At 39.0% G+C, this 21,015-nt stretch overlaps 1 protein-coding gene across 8 annotated transcripts in view; it reads left to right on the forward strand.

Moving 5' to 3' along the window:
• Positions 1-8,147: 8,147 nt before the first annotated feature.
• Positions 8,148-21,015, forward strand: part of GPHN (gephyrin) — a 648,078-nt gene continuing 635,210 nt past the window's right edge. For 3 of the 8 annotated variants that reach the window (XM_058567147.1, XM_058567152.1, XM_058567153.1), the window contains exon 1: positions 8,149-8,674. In XM_058567147.1, coding sequence (XP_058423130.1) covers positions 8,611-8,674 — 64 coding nt within the window. In that variant the 5' untranslated portion in view covers positions 8,149-8,610. Of the gene's footprint in view, positions 8,675-21,015 lie in introns of all 8 variants that reach the window. The other 5 variants (XM_058567148.1, XM_058567149.1, XM_058567154.1 and 2 more) reach the window with 3 other exon arrangements.

Raw genomic sequence — 21,015 nt, forward strand, 5'->3', positions numbered from 1 at the left:
ATGATTTTAGATGGGTATCTGACCTTTTTCCCCTATTTTTTTCGTTAACTAAAACATGAAATAAACTAGTTTACTTACTCCTAGAGATTTATAATTTCTTAAAAAATGAGTCATTTGCCATCTGCAAAGTATTGAAATTGTACGTTTGTTTTTAGTTTAGTTTTTTTTTTGGTGAGGAGGATTGGCCCTGAGCTAACATCTGTTGCTTATCCTCCTCTTTTTGCTTGAGGAAGGTTGTTGCTGAGCTAACATCTGTGCCAATCTTCCTCTACTTTTTTATATATGGGACGCCACCTCAGCGTGGCTTGATGAGTGGTGTGCAGGTCCGCACCCGGGATCCAAACCTGTGAATCCTGGACTGCCGAAGTGGAGCTCATGAACTTAACCACTACGCCACTGGACCAGCCTATAAATTGTACGTTTCTTATCAGTTAGGCTTATCACCTTTCCCTCAAATGCTCCAAATCTTTCAATTTCTTCAAAACACAAAACTGAAACAGTGAAGCCTTTTGTCTTTAAGACTTCACATTGGGGGCCAGCCTGGTGGCGCAAGCTGTTAAGTGTGCGCGCTCTACTGCGGTGGCCTGGGGTTCGCCGGTTCGGATCCCGGGCGCACACCGATGCACTGCTTGTCAAGCCATGCTGTGGCGGGTCCCATATAAGGTAGAGGAAGATGGGCACGGATGTTAGCTCACGGCCAGTCTTCCTCAGAAAAAAGAGGAGGATTGGCATCAGATGTTAGCTCAGGGCCGATCTTCCTCACAAAAAAAAAAAAAACTTCACATTGGACTCTGACTTTGACATTGCAGTGCAAAGTCATCAGGCTGGCTGGCTGTTCACGGGTGTCTACATGTTGATAAATCTGGGATATGGATCTCAGGTTTGTGTGTACAAATTTATTTGGTGATCTTACCCAACAGATCAGAGACTCATTCAAGCTACTCAAACTCCCAAGAAAGTCACTGATAAATCAAATATTAATTTAAATTACAGAGAGGGCTATACCTTCCAATGTGGTTGGAATATGTCTATATTTGGGGCATTCCCATCTCAGAATCAAATTATTAAAGAAACTGAATTAAGAGGAAGATGGGCTTGGATGTTAGCCCAGAGCCAATCTTCCTCAGCAAAAAGAGGAGGATTGGGATCAGTTGTTAGCTCAGGGCTGATCTTCCTCACAAAAAAAAAAAAAAGAAGAAAAAAAGAAACTGAATTAGTACTCAGAAAGTATCGGTGGAAATGAAACATCATTATTACAATTTTATTTATGCTCATAATATCCCAAATATGTTTCTCTGAGAATAAAACCCCTGATACCCTTGTCTGTACTTGGGAGATACTTTTCAATTGAGAAAGAAACTGTCCCATCAGAAATACATTTACAAATTATAATGTTGGGTAGTACTACTTTTGTGGCTTGTCTCATTTATTTTACTTTGACTTTCTAGCTATTCGGGGAATATTTGCTAACATTGCACCTCCAAAAGTTGCCTTTTTGCAATGACCGCAAAGTGATCAGTAACATTTGTCACACTTTCCTAAATGAAATAAGGCCAACAACAACCTGGTACTTTCATCTTTAGTCTAGAATTGCAATCGTCAAAGAGGGCAAGTGACAGTATGCAACATTTTGTCTCATGCTTTTAGATCAGGCAGAAAATCCAGCTTTAGTATTCTTTATGTGAACTATGGCCACCTTAGATGGTGTCTCTATAGGAAGAGACTTCTGCAATCTGTAACATGCCAAGGCATATATCTAATAACCCCTCTGGCATCTTGGGAGAAGCCTGCATTGCTAGCAATTCAAAGTCCCTATTGCTTCATATGTTCTGTATTTAGTCCTCAAATATTATGAAATGGAAAGAGAACAAGGTACTGTATTGGAAAGAGATACTTGCTCTGCACAGACAGATAAATATGAAATGTAATTATTATGTGCTAAAATGAAATTTTTCAGGACAACTGAAAAATCCATCATTTCTGTTTCCGTCACAAACTCATTTATGCTTCCTAACATTTGAAACTTTTACTTAAGGTTCATTTTAAGCTAAAACACAGTATAAACATTCCTATAAACCATATTTCCTCCAATGGTGAGTCAACCTGGGAGAAAATGAGATTATTTAGGTTAACAAAGTAACTTTTTTTTCTGTATATTGCTTTTACAGAGACAAAAATATTTTTCTAAGGTTAGTTGTGATACCGGCCCTGATATCAGTTTCCCTACATTAAACCCAGCATATATGGGGTTAAAACCAAAAGCACTCATCCTCTTTCCCTGCTTTTCTAAGTTACACTCATATGTAACTATTGGTTTTTTTTTTTTTTTTTTTTTTTTGGTATCACTGAAGTTCACAAGGCAGATAGAAGTTACTAATTGTTAAAAGCCCAGGTGGATTCAAGCTGGGCTCACACTGAAGTTTTGGCTAATAACCAGTTCTTGAGGTTTGTTACAGGGAAACTGATATCAAGAAGCTAAAGCTTCTCAGACCTCAACTCCTTGGCTTGCTGGTGCCAGAATCCACCATCCACCACGGAGACAGAGACAGTTGAAGGACACCCACCTGTGATTCCCTTATCTTGCCATCCTCCTCCCTGCCAGCAGCCTCACAGGGCCAAAGGCAGGCTGGTGGGAAAGCGCTGACCAGCAAGGCCACAGGCTCCCCCTCCCTACAAGCAGTTGCATTCCTCACAACTTTTAAACTCCTTGCCTCCCATCTTTTGGGGAGACGGGACAAATTTGAAAGCTCTCGTCTCCCGGCTGACGTCACCTAAAATAAAAACTCTTTCTTTGCCATAAGCCTGGCGTTCCAGTTTTATTTGGCCCCTCTTGTGTGGTGGGTAAAGAACCTGGGTATGTGTCTGGTAACAATTGGACTTTAAGTTTAATTACATGGAAACCGATTATTAATAATAATAATTTAGAAAAGCACGATGCTTTTGTTTTAAAAAGTTCACTTAAACTCAATTCATGTCAATTGTTAAGCTTGGGACTATCTTTTCTTGACCTATATCTACTGAATCCTACAGATTGAAGGCCCTGTAGACAGAGCCCATTTAAGAAACCAAATAGCTTCTGGTCACTTAATGTTACTTTTTCTTTTAACAAATTTCACTCTCCTTTCTCTTATCTAATAATTCTTTCCTCTTCTAGCAAATATTGTCCTCCTCCCTTATAGTCTACACTTTCTTTGAATTAAGAAGGGAGAAAAACCAATGCTTTCTTTAGAAATCAAAATTTTTTGTTCCCAGTTTCTTTATTAACATGCAAGTAGTACTAAAGGTATAAATTAGAGCCCTTAGAAAAGAACAAAATCTATAGTAATGGTGGAGAGCCATAGGAGTCTGTAAGAAGAGTTGAACTAACTGCTAATGTGTCAAGGCACTAGCCTTACATACAGTACCTAGATCCATCCTTCCTTGATCTTAGTCCGTTTGGTAGGGGTGCACCTGATGCCCATTCTCTGGGTGAGTACATGACCGAAATCTAACCAATCAGAGAATGCCTTTCCCCTTGCCTTTGGGGATAGGGACATGATCTAAATCTATGGTTCTCAAGATATTGGTCTCAGGACCTCTTTGCACCCTTAAAAATATAGCTTATATCTATTATATCTATTCATATTTACTATGCTAATTTTTTAAAATATAAAACTATACAAATACACATTCCATTAGCTATCAGAGTGATGATATCATTACACATCATGTAGCCTCTGGAAAATTTCACTGTGTCTAATGAGAAAATGAGAGTGGAAAGACAAATAATGCCTTAATATTAGTATGAAAACATTTTTGACCTTGCAGAACCTCTGAAAGGGTCTTTGGGTCTCCAGGTATTCCCAGACTGACTCAAAAACTATTGATCTAAATTATAGCCTAGAGAAGCCAATACCATCTTTGCCACAATGTAGGAAGAGCCAATGTGAAAATTAAATCAACAAAGAAGAAAACATAGCTGAAAGATGGCATCTTGATGACATAGTTTCAGATCTTGAATCTAGCCACATCCTGAAGCAATACACATATCTAGACTTCCTACCTGCATGAGCCAATGAATTCGTTTTGGCTTATACTAGGATCAGTCATTTGCAACCAAAAACGTTCTTGTACATCTGAATTTCCAGTTGGGACCTCAGAGAAAGAGAGTAAAGTTGGGAAAAATACAAAAGACCAGGGCACAAAACAATTTTTCAAGCAGCAATCTGGGCAGCAGAAATTTAATAGCAAAAGTACAAGGAAAAGTTCAACTTTATTTTAATAAACATGGCAGACATTGAAAAACATTATCCTAGTTGTTCCCAAATAAGTTCCATCAAACTCCATGAGCAATTGAGGTGGTTCAGCCTCTCTTCCCTAAAAGATAACAAAGGCATCAGAACTGAAAGCAAAATGTCAATTTCATTAGTAGGAATGAGTAAATTTATCTCATCAGACTTGGGAAAACTCTAATTTAGAAAACTATTTCTGGGGGAAAAGCATTAGGCTACTTAGGTCAAATATTAAAAATTTACCCATATTCTCTATTCTATACATCTGTACTTCCTCCAAGAGTATGTCTAATTTCTAAATCCTAGCTTTTAAAGAAAGCTTTGAACCTTCTTTTCTGATAGGTTGAATTTCTAATTTATATGTTTTCATGAGAATACACAGTAATGTAATCTATCACTGCCTGTACTGGGTTGAATAGTGTCCCTCCAAGTTTCACATCTACACAGAACTTCAGAATATGACCTTATTTGGAAATAGAGTCTTTGTAGATGTAACTAGTTAAAATTGGGTCATACTGGATTACAGTGGGCCTTAAATCCAATGACTGGTATCCTTATAAGAAGGGCAAGATACACACAGGGAAGAAAGACATGTGAAGACAGAGACCAAGATGGGAGGGATGCAGCCACAAGCCAAGGAAGGCCAGGGATTGCTGGCAACCACCAGAGGCTGGAAAGAGGCAATGAAGAATTCTTCCCTAGAGCCTTCAGAGGGAGTATGGCTTTACTGACAGCTTGATTTCAGACTTCTAGCTTCCAGAACTGTGAGAGAATAAATTTCTGTTGTTTTAAGCCACTCAGTTTGTGGTACTTAGTTACAGCAGCCCTAGGAACTAATACACTCTCTGATTCAGCCAGTCTAAAATTCATCTTCACTATAATCTAGCTTCCTTTGGGGAAAAACAGGTTAAAATCAACCAGAGCTTCACCTTGCACCCATTTTTTTTTTATTGTGCTAAATACACATAAAATTAACCATTTTAAAAATAATTTTATTTATTTATTTTTTCCCCCAAAGCCCCAGTAGATAGTTGTATGTCATAGCTGCACATCCTTCTAGTTGCTGCATGTGGGACATGGCCTCAGCATGGCTGGAGAAGCGGTGCATCGGTGCGCACTCGGGATCCAAACCTGGGTTGCCAGCAGCGGAGTGCGAGCACTTAACCGCTAAGCCACGGGGCCGGCCCGTAAAATTAACCATTTTAAAGTGTACAACTCAGTGACATTTATTCAAAATGTTGCTTGCACCCATTTTTAATTGCCTTAGTTTTAGTTTGGGCCATTAGCCAATCAGGAAAGAGGAAAGAGCGGAATATGCCTTAGAGGAAGAATAATCTGTTACCAAATTCATTCTTGCTCATCTAGTGCTAATGAGGAGAGTCTGACCCCAGAAAAGCCTAGTAAACTTGAACCTTATTTATATTGAAATTGTGATTAACCACAGAAAAACTCAAGTACCAGTAGAGTTGTGTATATACACTACTGGAAAAAATTCAACCTTCATTCATTCAGTAATTCATTTCTACTGATAGTTTCATCTTCATAAGGAAAATCATTATGAAAGCCAGATGTTTACCTATCTTTTATGTTAATTTTCAGTTAATGTAAACTCCTATAGTTTTCATTATTAAAACCTTAAGAATGGAGAGAATAAAGCCCTGGGCACTTCTAATTTTTCCCATACAAACTTTCAACTTTTTTACCTCTGGTTTTCCCCCTTCACAACATATTTCCTGATACATGTCAATATTTGGAAATGCTACTCTTTTTCTACCTTCCAGAAAATTTTAATATTTGATTTCAGGATGAATTTTGAAGAAATGTTGCACTGTAACAGGGATAAAAGAGCATGTGCATACCGCAATATTCATTCAATAACCAGGAGTAAAAGAAGGTCATACTAGATAGTAAGGGCACTGGGTTTTTCCTGTGTAAATTTTGTTACGCCATGCTAAATTTGGCAGAGATGAATATACTTGAGAAAAATTGTTGGAAGACAAGCAGCTATTATAATTCTCCAGCTTAGTTCTATTAATATTACTTTTTTCAGCAATTTTAGTAGTTCAGCAAACAAACCTCCATATATCGTACGCTAGAAGGCTTAATTCATATTCACCTTTCCTAATTAAATTTTAATGAATTTCACCATTACTATTTTCATAGATGCAGAAAGTTAGTCCCTTGTCTTCTATATTTATTTGTGAAATAGAAGTGCCAGCTTCTTTCCATGAATATTTGCAGAATAGTATTCTAAGTTGAAGGGTGCTTATTTTCTCTACCACTTTACTTAAGGGGTGCTTATTTAGTCCACTACCTTGTTTAAAAGATGAAGAAAAAGGTCCAAACTTGTTTAAGGTCACAGGACCTGTTAGTGAGCAGCTTTAGAATTTCTCTCTCTAAAAATTCAAGATATTTTCTAATCATTTCAAATCAGAGGGTGCTGTAGAGAATAAAGATAGGTTAGAAAGGTAACAACGTAACCAACTACTTGTTCATCGTCTTCAGTTTGAGATTAAGGAAACCATTCTGTTGGACATACTTCCACATATATATCTCTCATTTGAAAGTAGTTAAGAATCCCTTAGCCACCAGGCTGTATGGTTATAGATTATTATAGGAAGTGGGTTCAAGATCTGGCTTCGATTTTTAATCCACTGTCAAAAATACTAGCAATACACATACTCAAAAAAATTTTTACTAATTTATTTTACCCCTCGTCAATCCACTAATCATCCCCTTTATACTCCCATTATTTAAAATGAAATACATCACAATCTAAATCTTCAGTTAGAGGATACGCTCATGTTCCAACTGGAACAACAAAAAACTCATAATCACCAAATTGACTGAGATTTTAGCTGCATACAAACGTTGATTATACATTTTTTGACACTTTGCTTTCATTTTTATGCTTCCCAGGTTTTAACATGGTTGAGAACATGAGGGAAAAAATATACATATGCGTGTATGTAATTTTTATTCAGAAGTTGAAAGAGCTAGGAAGACGGGAACTACGAAACCGATGTGAAATAGCCACAGGTGATTAATAACATTTTATGAAAGACACATGAAAATAAGTGGCAACAAAGCTATTTTCATGGTCGTCTCATATCCCACAAATACTGAAATGAAACTCAATTGCCACGGCCTAGGTTCCAATTTTGTGATTGTGGTTCAGGTGGGAGGAACACGTTCTTATTCTCCAAGACTGGTGCTTTTCATCTAAAAGCAGAGACCGTGGCGATGACGCTTAAGGCCACAAAATCACGGGACAGCGGGAGGAAAAGAAACCAGGTATCTCCACTCAAGATGCTGTGCCGCAGACTCCTAAGCTTCCCTTGTGAGGATGGTCACGCAGGTGCAGACTTGGAGATGGGATCCTGAAGCACCGGAGAGGCGGAAATCCTGCGGCAGGGCGAGCCGACTGAAGAAACAAGCGGGAAGATGAGGCGGGACAGACTTCCTTCTTCGCCCACGCCGGCTCTCTGTCATAGTATCCGCGGTTCGGCCATCCAGACAGCTTTCTAAGCTACCTCCAGGTTCTCTGGCGGCTTCAGGGGGTCGGCCGGCCGCTCCCGACGGCTGCGAGGAAAGGCGTCGCACGCTGAGCCCACCTCTCGTTCCCTCGGGAGAGCGGCTCGGCGGCCTCCAGAGCCGGCCCAGGGCGCCGACAACCGACGAGGAGCCCGGCTCGGCAGGGGATTGCTTCTGTCTGGGCCGCGGCGGAGGCTGCGTTCGTGTCTCGCGCGCACCCGCTCCGCGTTCTTCCGGCCAATCCGGAGCTACCCGCGCGCCCAGGAGCGTTCTCCGCTCCTCCCCGGGCTGGGCGGGCTCCTTCGCGCTGCCAGTACTCCGCAAACGAGCTAGCACTCCTCCCCTCACTCTCCACGAGTTCCACGCCTCGCGCTGTGGCTCCGCCCTTTCTCGAGTCCGCCCCCGCAACCTCCAGAGCGTGTGCTCTCCTTTCCCCTCGGTCTCCAGCCATCTAGCTGCCCTGGGTCTCCCGCTCCGCAGAGCGGCCAGCGCCTCTCCGGCCTCGCTCGGACGCCTCCGCGCGCCTCCTGGGGAGGCCACCGCGTCCACTACTCGCAGCTCTCCGCCTCCGACCCGGGCTCGGGGTCGCGCGCCCTGACTCCGCCCCCTCCCGCGGACTCGCGCACTCCGGGCCCGGCCTCTCCCGGCTCAGGCCGCCGCGCGCTCGGCCGCCCCCCACCCCTCCTTTCCCGCTCCCCGGGCGCTCTCGCTCTCGCGCTCTCCGAGGCGAGCGCGCTCCCGGCCCGCGCGCTCCGTGCTCCAGCTTCTCCCGGTTCCTGTCAGTGCGGTGACTGCGCTGGGAAACATGGCGACCGAGGGAATGATCCTCACTAACCACGACCATCAAATCCGCGTCGGAGTCCTCACAGGTAACCGGGGGAGGAGATCCGGGACCGCCGCGGCCGCTGTCCCCGACTTGCCTCCGGCTTCTCGCCTGTGGTGACCCTTCTCTGCGGCCCCGGGAGGAGGGAAGGCTGACGAGGGGGACGGGGGAGGGCGTTTTACAACTGCCGACAGCTGCTGGAGGTTGGGGTGTTCCCGCGGGGCCCCCCGGGAGCTGGGGCCGGCCCCGTGGGATGTCAGGCCCCAGTTCCTTCGCAGCCAAAGTCCCTGGCCCCGGGGGACCGAGGGGCCGGTGCGGCTGGCGCTGCGGGGCTCCTGCTGCCGGCGCAGGCGGCGGGATCCCGGCTCCGCAGTCTGAAGCACTGGACTCTCGGCGGGCCCGCGCTTCCTCGACTAGTACTCTTCCGAGAGAGGGGGGAATCCCATTTCCACCCTCCCTCCCCTCCCCACACCCGGGCGGCCCTCTCGCTATGCATGCCCGGGGCACCGGCCGGACACGACACGGGGGTTCATCCGGCGAAACTCTGCTCCGCCTCCGGCTGCCCCTCGCGAGCCAGGCTTCCCCTTAGCCACCCATGGGACACCCGTCGTCTCCCCCGGGAGGTGGGGGCTCGGCTTACACCCGGACCTCGGAAAGTGTCTGCCGTCCGCCTTCGCGAGCAAAGGGCCCTCTGCCCGCCCCTTCCTTTCCTTAGAGCGACGGGCTGCAGCCTGCGGCCAGGGATCCGGCCTTTTTTACTTGAGAGGGAAGGATTCCCCGACTCGGGCTCCTCTGTCCCCCTCCCTTTTGGGAACCCCCCCTCTGGATGGTCCCGAGGTTTGCGAGGAGCGCACTTTTCCCGGGTCGCGTTTCCCTCCCTCGCGGACGCCGTGTGTGCTCTGCATGTCTGATTCCCTGGCGTTGTATTTGGGTAATATCTCTCAGTTCGGCGATAGGCAGTCGCTGCAGGGCATGACTTCCGAGATGAATAGCCAGCCGATTTGTAGGGGTTTCTGCTGTGGTTCTGTAGTTGGCAAGGTTTATGTGTAATTGAGTGGCGAGGCAGGGGTTAAGGAACTATATTTGGCATCTGAGGGCTTAGTTCGAAGAGAAGGAAATCCAGGACTTAACTGATGTGATTTCGGAAAAAGAAGCGATGTAGACGGGAATCCTAGTGTCTCCCCCCACCACTTCTGTTTAATTTTTTTCCCCTTGTCAAATTCTGACAGGTTGAGACGGTGCTCGAGAAGGGACTAAATTGAAAGAGACTTGCTTTTATTAGGTAGAAAAAAATCTCTGTCGGTAGTTACTGAATGCAAAGCCTAAATTGGCTGCCGAGTTTTGTGAAAAGGAGATATCCGTGGAGATACCCCTTCCTCTCTTTTAAGTAAACGGATTGCCTTTCTCTGGTATTCTTTTCAGATGTTAATGGTGATTTATTGAGTTTTCCTAATCGACAGCCCCTGGGATACAGAAACTAGTCTAAACCAGTTGCAGGGAAGGGAACCCCCAAATCAGAAGATGCGCTGTTTTCTCCTCTTGGTGCTGAAACAGTTGCCTTGTGCGAAGATTGAGTTATATCTCAGAATTCTTAGAGTTGACATTGCTGATTTTCAAAGAATCTAATCGCGAGGTGTAAAAGTGTATACGTTATATCAACCATCAACTTACACTTTAAATTCTAGTGCTTTGAAAATTAATAGAGTAGTAAGAGTGAAGCTTAGTAGAAGCCAAAGTATGGCAGCTGTCCATGGAAATGGAAGGTCATAGATGTTTTAAAGTTAAACCATAGAGATTTTTTTTAAAAAAACATATTTATTTTTTGTTTATTTAAGCTTTTCCTAATAGCTTCATTTAGTGAATCATCTTACCTGGGTCAAGTGACTTAGTAGATAGGTGTTGTACAGAATGCTTTTAAAGATGCAGCCCTTATCTGTATCCCTACAGTCCAAGAGGGATAACATGGATATGCAAACAGCTAAAGAAATAATGTAGGTAATTATTGTGCTAAAACTGTCTGAATAAATACTCTTGTGTTTGGGGGCTAAATGTAAAAGGAATTCCATATTCAGATGGATTAGGAGCAAAGGTGTTACCTGAAGAGAGAATTAGTATATTTACCAGAAGTGTAAAGAAACTGGCATTTTTAAGGCAAGGTGAAAGTCAGCGGCAACCTTATAAATGAATATGTTGGTAAGGATAAGGCTCTTGAGGAGAATAAAAATGTAGTGCAACGGCCTTGAAAAGCTGAGGTGAGATAGGTGGCAGAGGCAAAATGTCAAGGACAGAAGATAACTTTGGCAGTGGAATTAAAGATAATTTTGAGAATTATCTCATAAGAATGAGGTACAATAGTTTAGTGGTAAAAGTCTAGGGTCAGTAATAAGGATGTAGCTGAAGGAATGAAAAGGAAGTTGCAGGTTTGGGAGAAATGGTAACAGGACAATACGATTTGATGATAAAATGGATATTTGAACTCAGAAATAACTCTGAGGTTTTTACTTGAAAAGTTATTGATATAAATATTGTCTGCTATGGTGGAGGCTGGAAACATGGAGAAGAATCAGAGGAGAGAGCACCAGCCTTCAGTCTGCAAATAGTGGATTTTACTACAAACAGCTTAATATTTGTGGTCTTGACATTCCATGTGATTTTGTGGGAAAAAAACTCCTACAAAAATGAAGCTATGTTGTGCAATTTTGTGTCTTGTAGAACTTCAGGTGGTGCAGTTTTATTATGTAAAATTATTCTTTACTGAATTTAAGTACTATGATTTCATACTTAAGAAAATTGAGTTGAGGCCACACTTAAAACTGATTTTATGAGTTATAATTTGTGGCTCTCTTAAAGGTGAAGGGCTTGTTTTATGAAATATCCTCTGTGTGCTTCATAATAGTGATTTTAAGTATTTTATCTAAATCTCTTTTACAGAGGTAGTGGAAAGTAGTGTCTACCCATGCACACATTTTACATTGTGTTAGTAGTGTGGTGAAATTGTATTGTCATTTATAAAGTCTTTAATTGACTTCTTTTTGACATTTTTTATTATTTGTTGAAAGAGAATATTTATACTTTGAAACTTTTCATCTTCTAGATGTTTTTGTAATCCTCATCTCAGCTATGAATTTGGCAAATATAGTATACAGTCTATTGAAACTTCTCATCAAGTGAATTATTAGAATTTTGAAAGAATAATGGTAGAAAGGAAAATATTTAGTAATGGCGTTTCTTTTGTGCTTGACTATCTTGAATCATTTAAGACTTGGAAATCAGATTATGATAATGTAACATGGATATTTTAGTTATACTAATTATTTTTTATCAGGAAAATAGGGAACAGTTACAAATATAAAAATAGATTATCATGGAAACATTTTATGTTGGAGATTATTGTCCATCTCTGACAACAATATCTTTATTAGTAACTATCTTATGTTTATTTGCTAGAAGTGAAGGTTATATCGTTTTTGGTGACCTGAGATCTAGTTTTTAATATACTTTTTTTTAATGTTCTCTACTTCTATTGCTATTTATAACAGAAACTAAAGATAATGTGATGATGAATACCATGAGGCAAATAAACAAGTATGTGCTGCTTTGAAACTAGAAACAAGATGTGGGGTAGATGTAGGATTTTTTTTTCTTTGACAGCTTCAGTAGTAATTATACTTCAGTAGTAATTATACTAGAATATCTTAACAATTACATAGCAGGCTCACTATATTTCAGATGTGTCAATTGTCACCTACTTTTTTCTATTTCTAAAGAAGCTGTTTATCAGAGGAGCACACTAGTTCTACCGCTATAAAAGCTCCACGGAAACATCAGGCAAATAATGAATACATGTATGTATGTAATATAGAATGAGATAGATTATGTTCCATTGGCTATTTAACAGTGTATTAGTTAGCCACTGCTAATGTTTGGTACCGAAGCACTTAGCTAAAGATGATAATCCGTTACCTAAATTTTCACTAACAGTGGCACGGATGAGAAAAAGATGCAAATTTTTAGGAAAGGGCATTTTCAAATTATATTTTTGCTCTAGTAATATACATTTTTGTTGCACTAAGTTGTAAATTTGTAATCAGCAAGAGATATTAGAACAAATATAAGACTAGATAATAGAGATAAAAGACTAATTGTAAGTTAGAATATCAAAATATTAGTTACGTGTGGGGAGTATTTCAGTCATTCATAAGTAAAGTGATTCAAAATATTAAAAAACCAAAGTTCTAAGCCAAGGAGATGATAATCCTGTAACTCTGGAATTGTTCAAGCATTTACTTTTTTCATTCCTCAACCTTATTCTTGTACATTATAACTGTCAATATTATTTTCTGAAAAGCCCATTTATTGATAAGGATATATAAATATATCTTTATCTTGAGATTTTGTCATTAAGCAGGCAAATCACTGTTGCAAACAAAACCTAAATCTTACCAAATGGAATTGTGTGTTCTGGCAAACATACCAATATTGATCTACATGACTATGGTTAAAAAGAAACCTATTTCTCAAGCTAGGTCATTCTTAAATGAATTTTTGGTTGGAAGTAATGTGTAAGAGAATTAAAGTAGGAAATCAGTAAGTTAATTTTTAATGAATATACTTATTACTATCATCACTAGCCAAAGACCTCATAAACTATTAGTACATAGGTTAGAAATTAAGAGTTTTAACTATATTAAAAACACATGTGCGAGTTTGACTAACTGAGGTATATGGTGGAGAATCAGCAGTATGTTACTGGGGAGGAAATGATGAATAAGTGTCTATGTTTACTGGTACAGGTGATAGATTCCTGGTTAAATTGAATAAGGTGCTTTTTTGAAACAGTGAGTAAAATAGATAAAGTCTATACTTTGCTCCTGCAAATAGGATTGAAGAACAATGAAGCATATTTGGAGTTTGAGATGTTAAAAACAAGAGATCCTAAAAAAGAAAGTAATGAAACCGCAGGGATTTCTTCCTGAACATCTGGGCAGAGAAGATAAATACCAGCGAAGGAGAAAAGATTATTTAACCTGCTTAAAAGTAATTGAGACTGTAGTTCATATGAATAGCCTACACTCTTACTTAATTTTTGAGTGACCTCCCAAAAAGCCAATGTCTAATGAAGTATTGTCAGGTAGAAGTTCTATCCAGGTTGTTTAATAAGTTCATAAGCAAATTTAATTACTTAATTTTAACTAAGTAGCACTTCTTGAAAATTTTGTAACTAAAATAAACAATGCTAACAACTTTTATAGTAGTTTTGCCAGTAAGTATACATTTTGAAAGAATGGAATTAAATTTACCATGCTTTAAAAAAATTTACTAATTTGAAAAATAAAGAAGCAAAGAAATGAGATGTGGTGAAAGGAGCATTACACAGTTTGTGCCCTGCTTCTCAAATTGGGGTACCTGGCATTGTGTCAAGGGATACTCTAAGAATTCTAAGGCTTAGAATCTAAGCTGTGGGAACAAACATAATAATCTCTTCAAGTATCAATTTTACTTGAGAGTATGTAATTTAAACTACTTTAATATTAAGATAAGCATGAGTAAATTACGCACAGAGTATGGAATTTACATGAGCTTTCAAGATAAAATCAGAAACTTCAAAGAAATTTCAAGTGAACCCATTATATAACTCTAGACTTGGTCCTTCTTTTCTGTTATTGGTACTTGTGAAAAAAATTTAAGGAGCACTGGGTTGTACAAAGAACACTAGAAGACACATTTTCTTTTTTTGTTGTTTTTTTTAAAGATTTTATTTATTCATTTTTTTTCCCCCGAAGCCTCAGTAGATTGTTGTATGTCATAGCTGCACATCCTTCTAGTTGCTGTATGTAGGACTCGGCCTCAGCATGGCCGGAGAAGCGGTGCATCGGTGCGCGCCCGGGATCCGAACCCAGGGCCGCCAGCAGCAGAGCGCGCGCACTTAACCGCTAAGCCACGGGGCTGGCCCTAGAAGACACATTTTCTAATGCTAGTCTGGACAGTAAAATTTTGTAACCTTGATCAATATTATTTAACTCTCGCTCAGCTTTTCTCATCACTAACATGAAGCAAGTCATTCTCTTAAGATCACTTAAGTTCTCATGGCAATATATGTTCCTGTCCTTTAGCATCTTGACCAGCTAGAAAGAGAAATGTAGGATATCAGGCTTAGTTAATTTTTTTTTGTCTTTATAGTGGGAATAATTATGGAAGAGGGGTAGATTATACATAAAAAATGCAGGAGAATAAGAAATGGAAGAAAAGATAAAATTTTCAGAGATTAGGTCCTGTCAGTGTAAACTGAAGGAAAGATATTTAGATTTTTTTTTCATTTAGAAATTTTTGTGGGATTAATCCTCTTTCTGTTACCAGTAGTTTCAGTCTTACACTTAATTTCAGACTCAGCTCAAGCGTCACTTCCTCAACAAGTGCTTTCCTGGGAATTATTCTCTACAGTGGTATCTTTCTTTGTTTTCCTACAGTATTTATAGATGTTGTCTATACCCTTTAATCATGTCCATGTGGGAGGTTGCGAGGTGTAGTTAAAAAAAAAAAGGACTTGGGAGTCAAACAGACTTGAATCTCAGACCCTTATTTGCCTTTATTTTGGGAAGTCATTTAACCTCTCGGAATTTGTTTTCTCCTCCAGAATGAAGATGGCAATACTTACTTCACAGAGTTGTAAGAACTAAATGTGAAAATGCCTACTGTGTATATATCTAACTTGGAGTGTATCACTCAGTCTTTACCTCCTTTCCTTTTCATATGTTATTTTGGAACAATTTTGCTAACAGCTTCATGTATAAACATCTTATTCAAAGTAGATTTTTAAAGTTCTTGAAACAGGTGATCCTGTTCTTCTTTTGTGCCCTTTGTCATCGCACCTATTAATGAAGTAATTGCATGGAAGGTGTTTAATAAAAAAAAAAAATTGGGTGGCACAGCACTTACACAGTAGCTTAGGAAGCAGCTACCCAGAAACATTTAGGTAAACCGGAACTTTACTATTATTATTAAAAAGATAGTTCAGGGTAGATGGAGTGGGGTTTAGTATTTTTCTATATATTTATTACTGGTAATAGGATGGTATTAATAATGTGTATTTCAGATATACTGTCAAATTTACTATATTGCTTCTTAGTTGATGGGCATAGTCTGTATGAGGAGTATTTTAGGGTAATTTTTTAAAATGTCATCTTAAAAAAATGGAAATTTGAAATTATAGGTAAAAGAAATTCTGAAAATGCTATTATTTTGAAGGTTAATTGTGATGGGCAAAATAGCAAAATAGTGTAAAATACGATTCAAAAGTTCTGCTACTTCTACCACTTTTAAGACACTTAACCACATTTTACCTCAGTTTCCTTAGCTTTGACTAGGGGTAATTGTACTTCTCTTATAGGATTAATGTGAGGAACAAAAGACATAATATATTCAATATTCAACACCTACTATGCTAATGTTAGGGATACCGTAGTGAATAAGACAGACACAAGCACTTAACCTCTTGAAGCTTATATTTTAGCACTAACATGTACACACTATTTACTTAAGTTGGATATTGATAAATTCATGCCTCATTTATGTTGTATTTCAAGGAATAAAATACTTCTATATTTTATTTTTGATGTAGATAACTTAAAAAGTATAAACACCAAAACTGTTTTCGCATCAAGCCATTTTTGACATAAATTTTTAAACCATTACACATTTATTTTTTTCTAAGATAGATGTTGAACATAATTTTTTTTTGTTCAATCAGATTTAAGTAATTATAGCTAACATTTATTGGGCCTATATATATGGCATAAATATATCCTGTTTGTGTTAAGCACTTTGCACATGTTGTGTAATCCTTACGACCTTTATAAGGTACAATATTATTCCTCTTATACTGCCTGAAAAGTAGAGAGCTTAAGTAACTTGTTCAAGATTACACTGGTGGCAGTGCCAGAATTCAAGCACAGGTCTGACCGTACTCTTAGCAATTATATTTCTGTATTGTATTCTGAATATCTGTTATTGTGGAGAGTGGTAGTATAGTTCTGTACTGTATTTGCTTTTCAGTTGTGACTTTATACGCTTGCTCTTCCCTTTCTAATTTCTAATCTGCTATATCCTTGGGACGCACATAAACAACCTTGCTGAGAATTATGTATGATATCACATACAGTTAGACTTGAAGTGAGGTCAAAATAATAAGTATTTTCACTCTTGGGTTTAGGGCATCAGAGGTTGAATGGGTATTACTACAAGACCCAAAGAAGTTTACTTGTTTCTTTGTACTCTGAGATTTCAAGATCATGGCTAATTGTGTCTGCCTGATGCTGAAAATGTTAATAAAAATGCAGAAACTTGTGAAAGGAAGAGAACAGAGACAATCTGAGTGCTAAGTAGAAATGAAATGTTTCCTTTAATTCTCTTTGTACTGTGAAATTCTTTTTTAAAAACATTAAGAAAAAGGTGCACTTGAAATTAATGATCTTTAAAGGTTAAGATCTCGGGCTATCTTGGAAACAAGAAATTCAATGGAGTAAATACTGTTTTCAGACATAAAAAAGATGAACTATTATAAAAATGTGGTCACCTTTCCCTTTCCCCTTAAGAGTCAATACTGAACATTTTGATTCTGATGCAAATTTTAAAAATTATGCTTTGAGGCGCTGGCCTGGTGGTGCAAGTGGTTAGGTGCGCGAGCTCCACTGTGGCGGCCCGGGGTTTGCCGGTTAGGATCCCGAGCGTGCACTGACGTGCCGCTTGCCGGGCCATGCTATGGCTGCGTCCCATGTGGAGTGGAGGAAGATGGGCATGGATGTTGGCCCCGGGGCCAGTCTTCCTCAGCAAAAAGAGGAGGATTGGCAGATGTCAGCTCAGGGCCGATCTTCCTCACACACACACAAAAAATTATGCTTTGATAAAATGAATATTCACACAATAGAAGTTACATTTGAATTTAGTTACAAGTGGGAAAGCTCCTAAATTTTTATGTTTTTAATTAGTTTAGAAAACTTATAAGAGTATGTGCAGTTGTAAAAAATATAACAATACGGAAAGGTCAAGTGTGGAATTAAACCCCACCACCTTACTTCCCCAGTCTCTCTAAGATTCTTGTTTTGTGTATTCTTCTGTATACAAGCATATATTTGAATATGCACATATGAAATCATACACTACATCAGAGTTTGCAAATTGACAGACCATTGCCCATAACTGACCAGCACACCTTTCATTAGACCCCTACTATGTTGTTACAACAAGGTGTGTTTCGGGCCGGCCTGGTGGCGCAAGCGGTTGGGTGCGCGCGCTCGGCGGCGGCGGCTCGGGATTCGCCGGTTCGGATCCCGGGCGCGCACCGACGCACCACTTGTCAAGCTATGCTGTGGTGGCGTCCCGTATAAAGTAGAGGAAGATGGGCATGGATGTTAGCCCAGGACCAGTCCTCCTCAGCAAAAAAAGAGGAGGATTGGCAGATGTTAGCTCAGGGATGATCTTCCTCACACACACAAAAAAGTTATATTTCATATAAACCAATATTTTTAGCTTTTTAAGATTCAGCAACACTGCAGCACTATTTCTCACATGAGGATAGTTGGTTCGAGTGGCTGTCTCCTTGAGATAGGGCATGTATTCTCCAGTTTCCCACAATTCCCAGGTAAACTGTTTATGGTATCTGCCTCGCATTTGAGTTTGTGATCTTTGCCCATACATAGTATTCTGCACCTCCCTCTCTCTCTGGCATATCTTGGACATCTTTTCATATTAGTGAAAATAATAATAGTTAACCTTATTGAGAGCTTAACAAGTATAAAATACTTTTCTAGAGCCTGTTATAGAGCGTATTAATTCATTTAATCCTCATAATAGTATCACCATTTTACAGCTGAGGAAATTGTAACAGAGAGAGATTAAGTAATTTGCTTAAATTACTGCAAGAAAAGGCCAAGCTGATAAGAGGCCAAGCTGTGAATTGAACCCATGTAGTCTGTTCCTAGAGTGTAAACTCTTAACCACTACATTATACTCCTTGGCATGTAACAATTAGTTTATATAGATATATGTCTTTCTTTTTAATAGCTCTATTATATTCTATCATAGGTTATGCTGTATTTAATCAGTCCTCAATTGATAGACATCGAAGTTTCTTATTTTTCACTGGGACAAGTGTTGTAGGTAATAACATTGTACATTTATCATTGCATATCTGTGAGTTTTTTTAAATGTAAGATTAATGACTGTAAGTAGAATTTTTGGGTCAATGGTATATGAATTTTAAAATTTGGATAGAAATTACAAACTTGCCTTCCAAAAAGGATGTATTAATTGTAGTTAATATTCTCACCTTCATTTGGTATTATCTTTTTAATCTTTACAAGTTCTTTTGAGATATATCTCTTTCTTGAGTTATATATGTGGATTAGGACCTTTTTATTGCAAATGACATACCCAGCTCAAAATTAGTTTAAGTGGAAAGGGGAACTTATTAATTTACATAGCCACAGAGTGTAGAGGATGAACTGACTTTAGGGACTCAAGCAGTGTGATCAGGGAATTAATGTAATCATGGTCTTATTCTCCATTTCAGTGTTTTGTTTTTAAGCGTATGTTGCAGACTGACTTCCTTCAAGTAGCCGGAATTGAGGGGCAGGGGCAGGTTAGGAGATTAATATAATAATAGACAATTTCAGTCTTTCCCCTTTCCAACTATGGAGTCCAAAGGAAAGATTTTCTTTCTCATGGCATTTGTGTATAAAATTCCAGGATGCTTCTTCACCTGGCTCGGCTCACATGTCCATCTTTGGGGCGAACATTGTGACTAGGATAGTGAGGACTTTGATTGGCCGGGTCTGTATCACATGTCTATCTTGGAAGTGGGATGTAAATAGGCAGCCTCACCAGAACCACATAGCAGAAAGGGAAGCCTTCAAAAGAGAAGTTTCTGCCATTAGAAGGGCAGAGGTATGCTGGGCAGACGACTCTTTTGCTAGAGGGTCTCTGAAGTCATAATGTCTTTTTGCTTTCTTCTTTTTTTCCTAAGAATATAGTTTATTATACCAGCCCCATTTCTTCTTTCTCTAACTTCTTCCATGAAAATGGTCCTATGGCAGATAGTTCTAAACTAGAACTGGAGCAAGTTAAGGTATAAGAATTAGTGGGTTAAACTCAGGACCCTCTAATATCAACAGTGGTTAATTTATGTATCAGGAGCACTCAGAATGATTGCCTTCCACTTTTTCATACTCTACGTAAGAATGGTTATCTAAGGACATTTTAGAAGTAGTATACATGTAATAGAGAGTAAGATTTTACTAGTTTTTACAACAGTTGTTTTATGTTGCTTTATTTTAAATTGTGATCAGCTATGGGTCTTTAGTATTTTTTTCTACAAACAGTCCCTCCCAGTGTTTTCTAAATTTTGTTCTAGTAACACTTCCCTGGAAGATGTTATAATAGGTATGGTTGAACAGGTTTTTACATGGTGAAATAAATTTGGAAAGTGCTATATAATATATCCCTCCTTTGGAAGTTCACAGTATATTAAAGCATGTTAGTGTATTAAAGATGTGAGTAATATTACAGTTGTGAATCCTGTTGAACTTTATTTAGTCTAGTGTTTCTAAAACTTTTTTGAAAAAAACACTTTTTCAAGGCACCAGAGTTCTGTTCAACACCTCTTTGGGAAATAGTGTTTTTTCCCTGCAAATGATCTTTTGGAAGTCTATGTAAGACATTGGTATTTATTCTTTTAGCTTTTTGCTGTAGAATTAGTGGTTTTGTATAATAATCTCAAAATAATCCATTTGTTCTGGATTTGCCTTTAAAAATACTATATATATATTTTTCCCAATCACTTGCCACCTCTCATTTTTTTCTTTTTCTTTTTTTCTTAAAATGTTGGCTGAATATATTATTATCCTATTCTGAAAATCTATGATAGCAAAGACTAGAAATACCATTCTTGATTCTGTTACTACTATATGGGGAAAGAACATTGGATCAGGTTCTATTTTAGATTTTTCTAGTGAGAGTTTAGTATCATTATCTGTAAAAGGTAAAGTTGAATAGATGCTTTCGAAAATCTCCTTCAGCTCTAAAATCTTATTAATCCCAATATCAGGAAGGTACCTCATGTTTATCATTCTCTCATTGCTTGTGTTTTTGTTATCTACAATCTATTACTGACAGCAAAGTTATTGATCTGAAATCCCTTCCTTCAAACAGGAAAAATTGCTAGAAAAAGACGTTGATGTTCATACCCACGTGTAAATGGAAATAAATGTCTGTTACTTCCACCGCATAATATGTGCAATTTTATTTCATTCAATATCACATGCTACAGAGTATTCAAATTGCAAAATGCTTAAGATTTAGAATAAAAATTACATGCATGTAAGTGTAATAACA

This window comes from Diceros bicornis, chromosome 24 (genome assembly GCF_020826845.1).
Source record: "Diceros bicornis minor isolate mBicDic1 chromosome 24, mDicBic1.mat.cur, whole genome shotgun sequence".
NCBI classification, from domain to species: domain Eukaryota; kingdom Metazoa; phylum Chordata; class Mammalia; order Perissodactyla; family Rhinocerotidae; genus Diceros; species Diceros bicornis.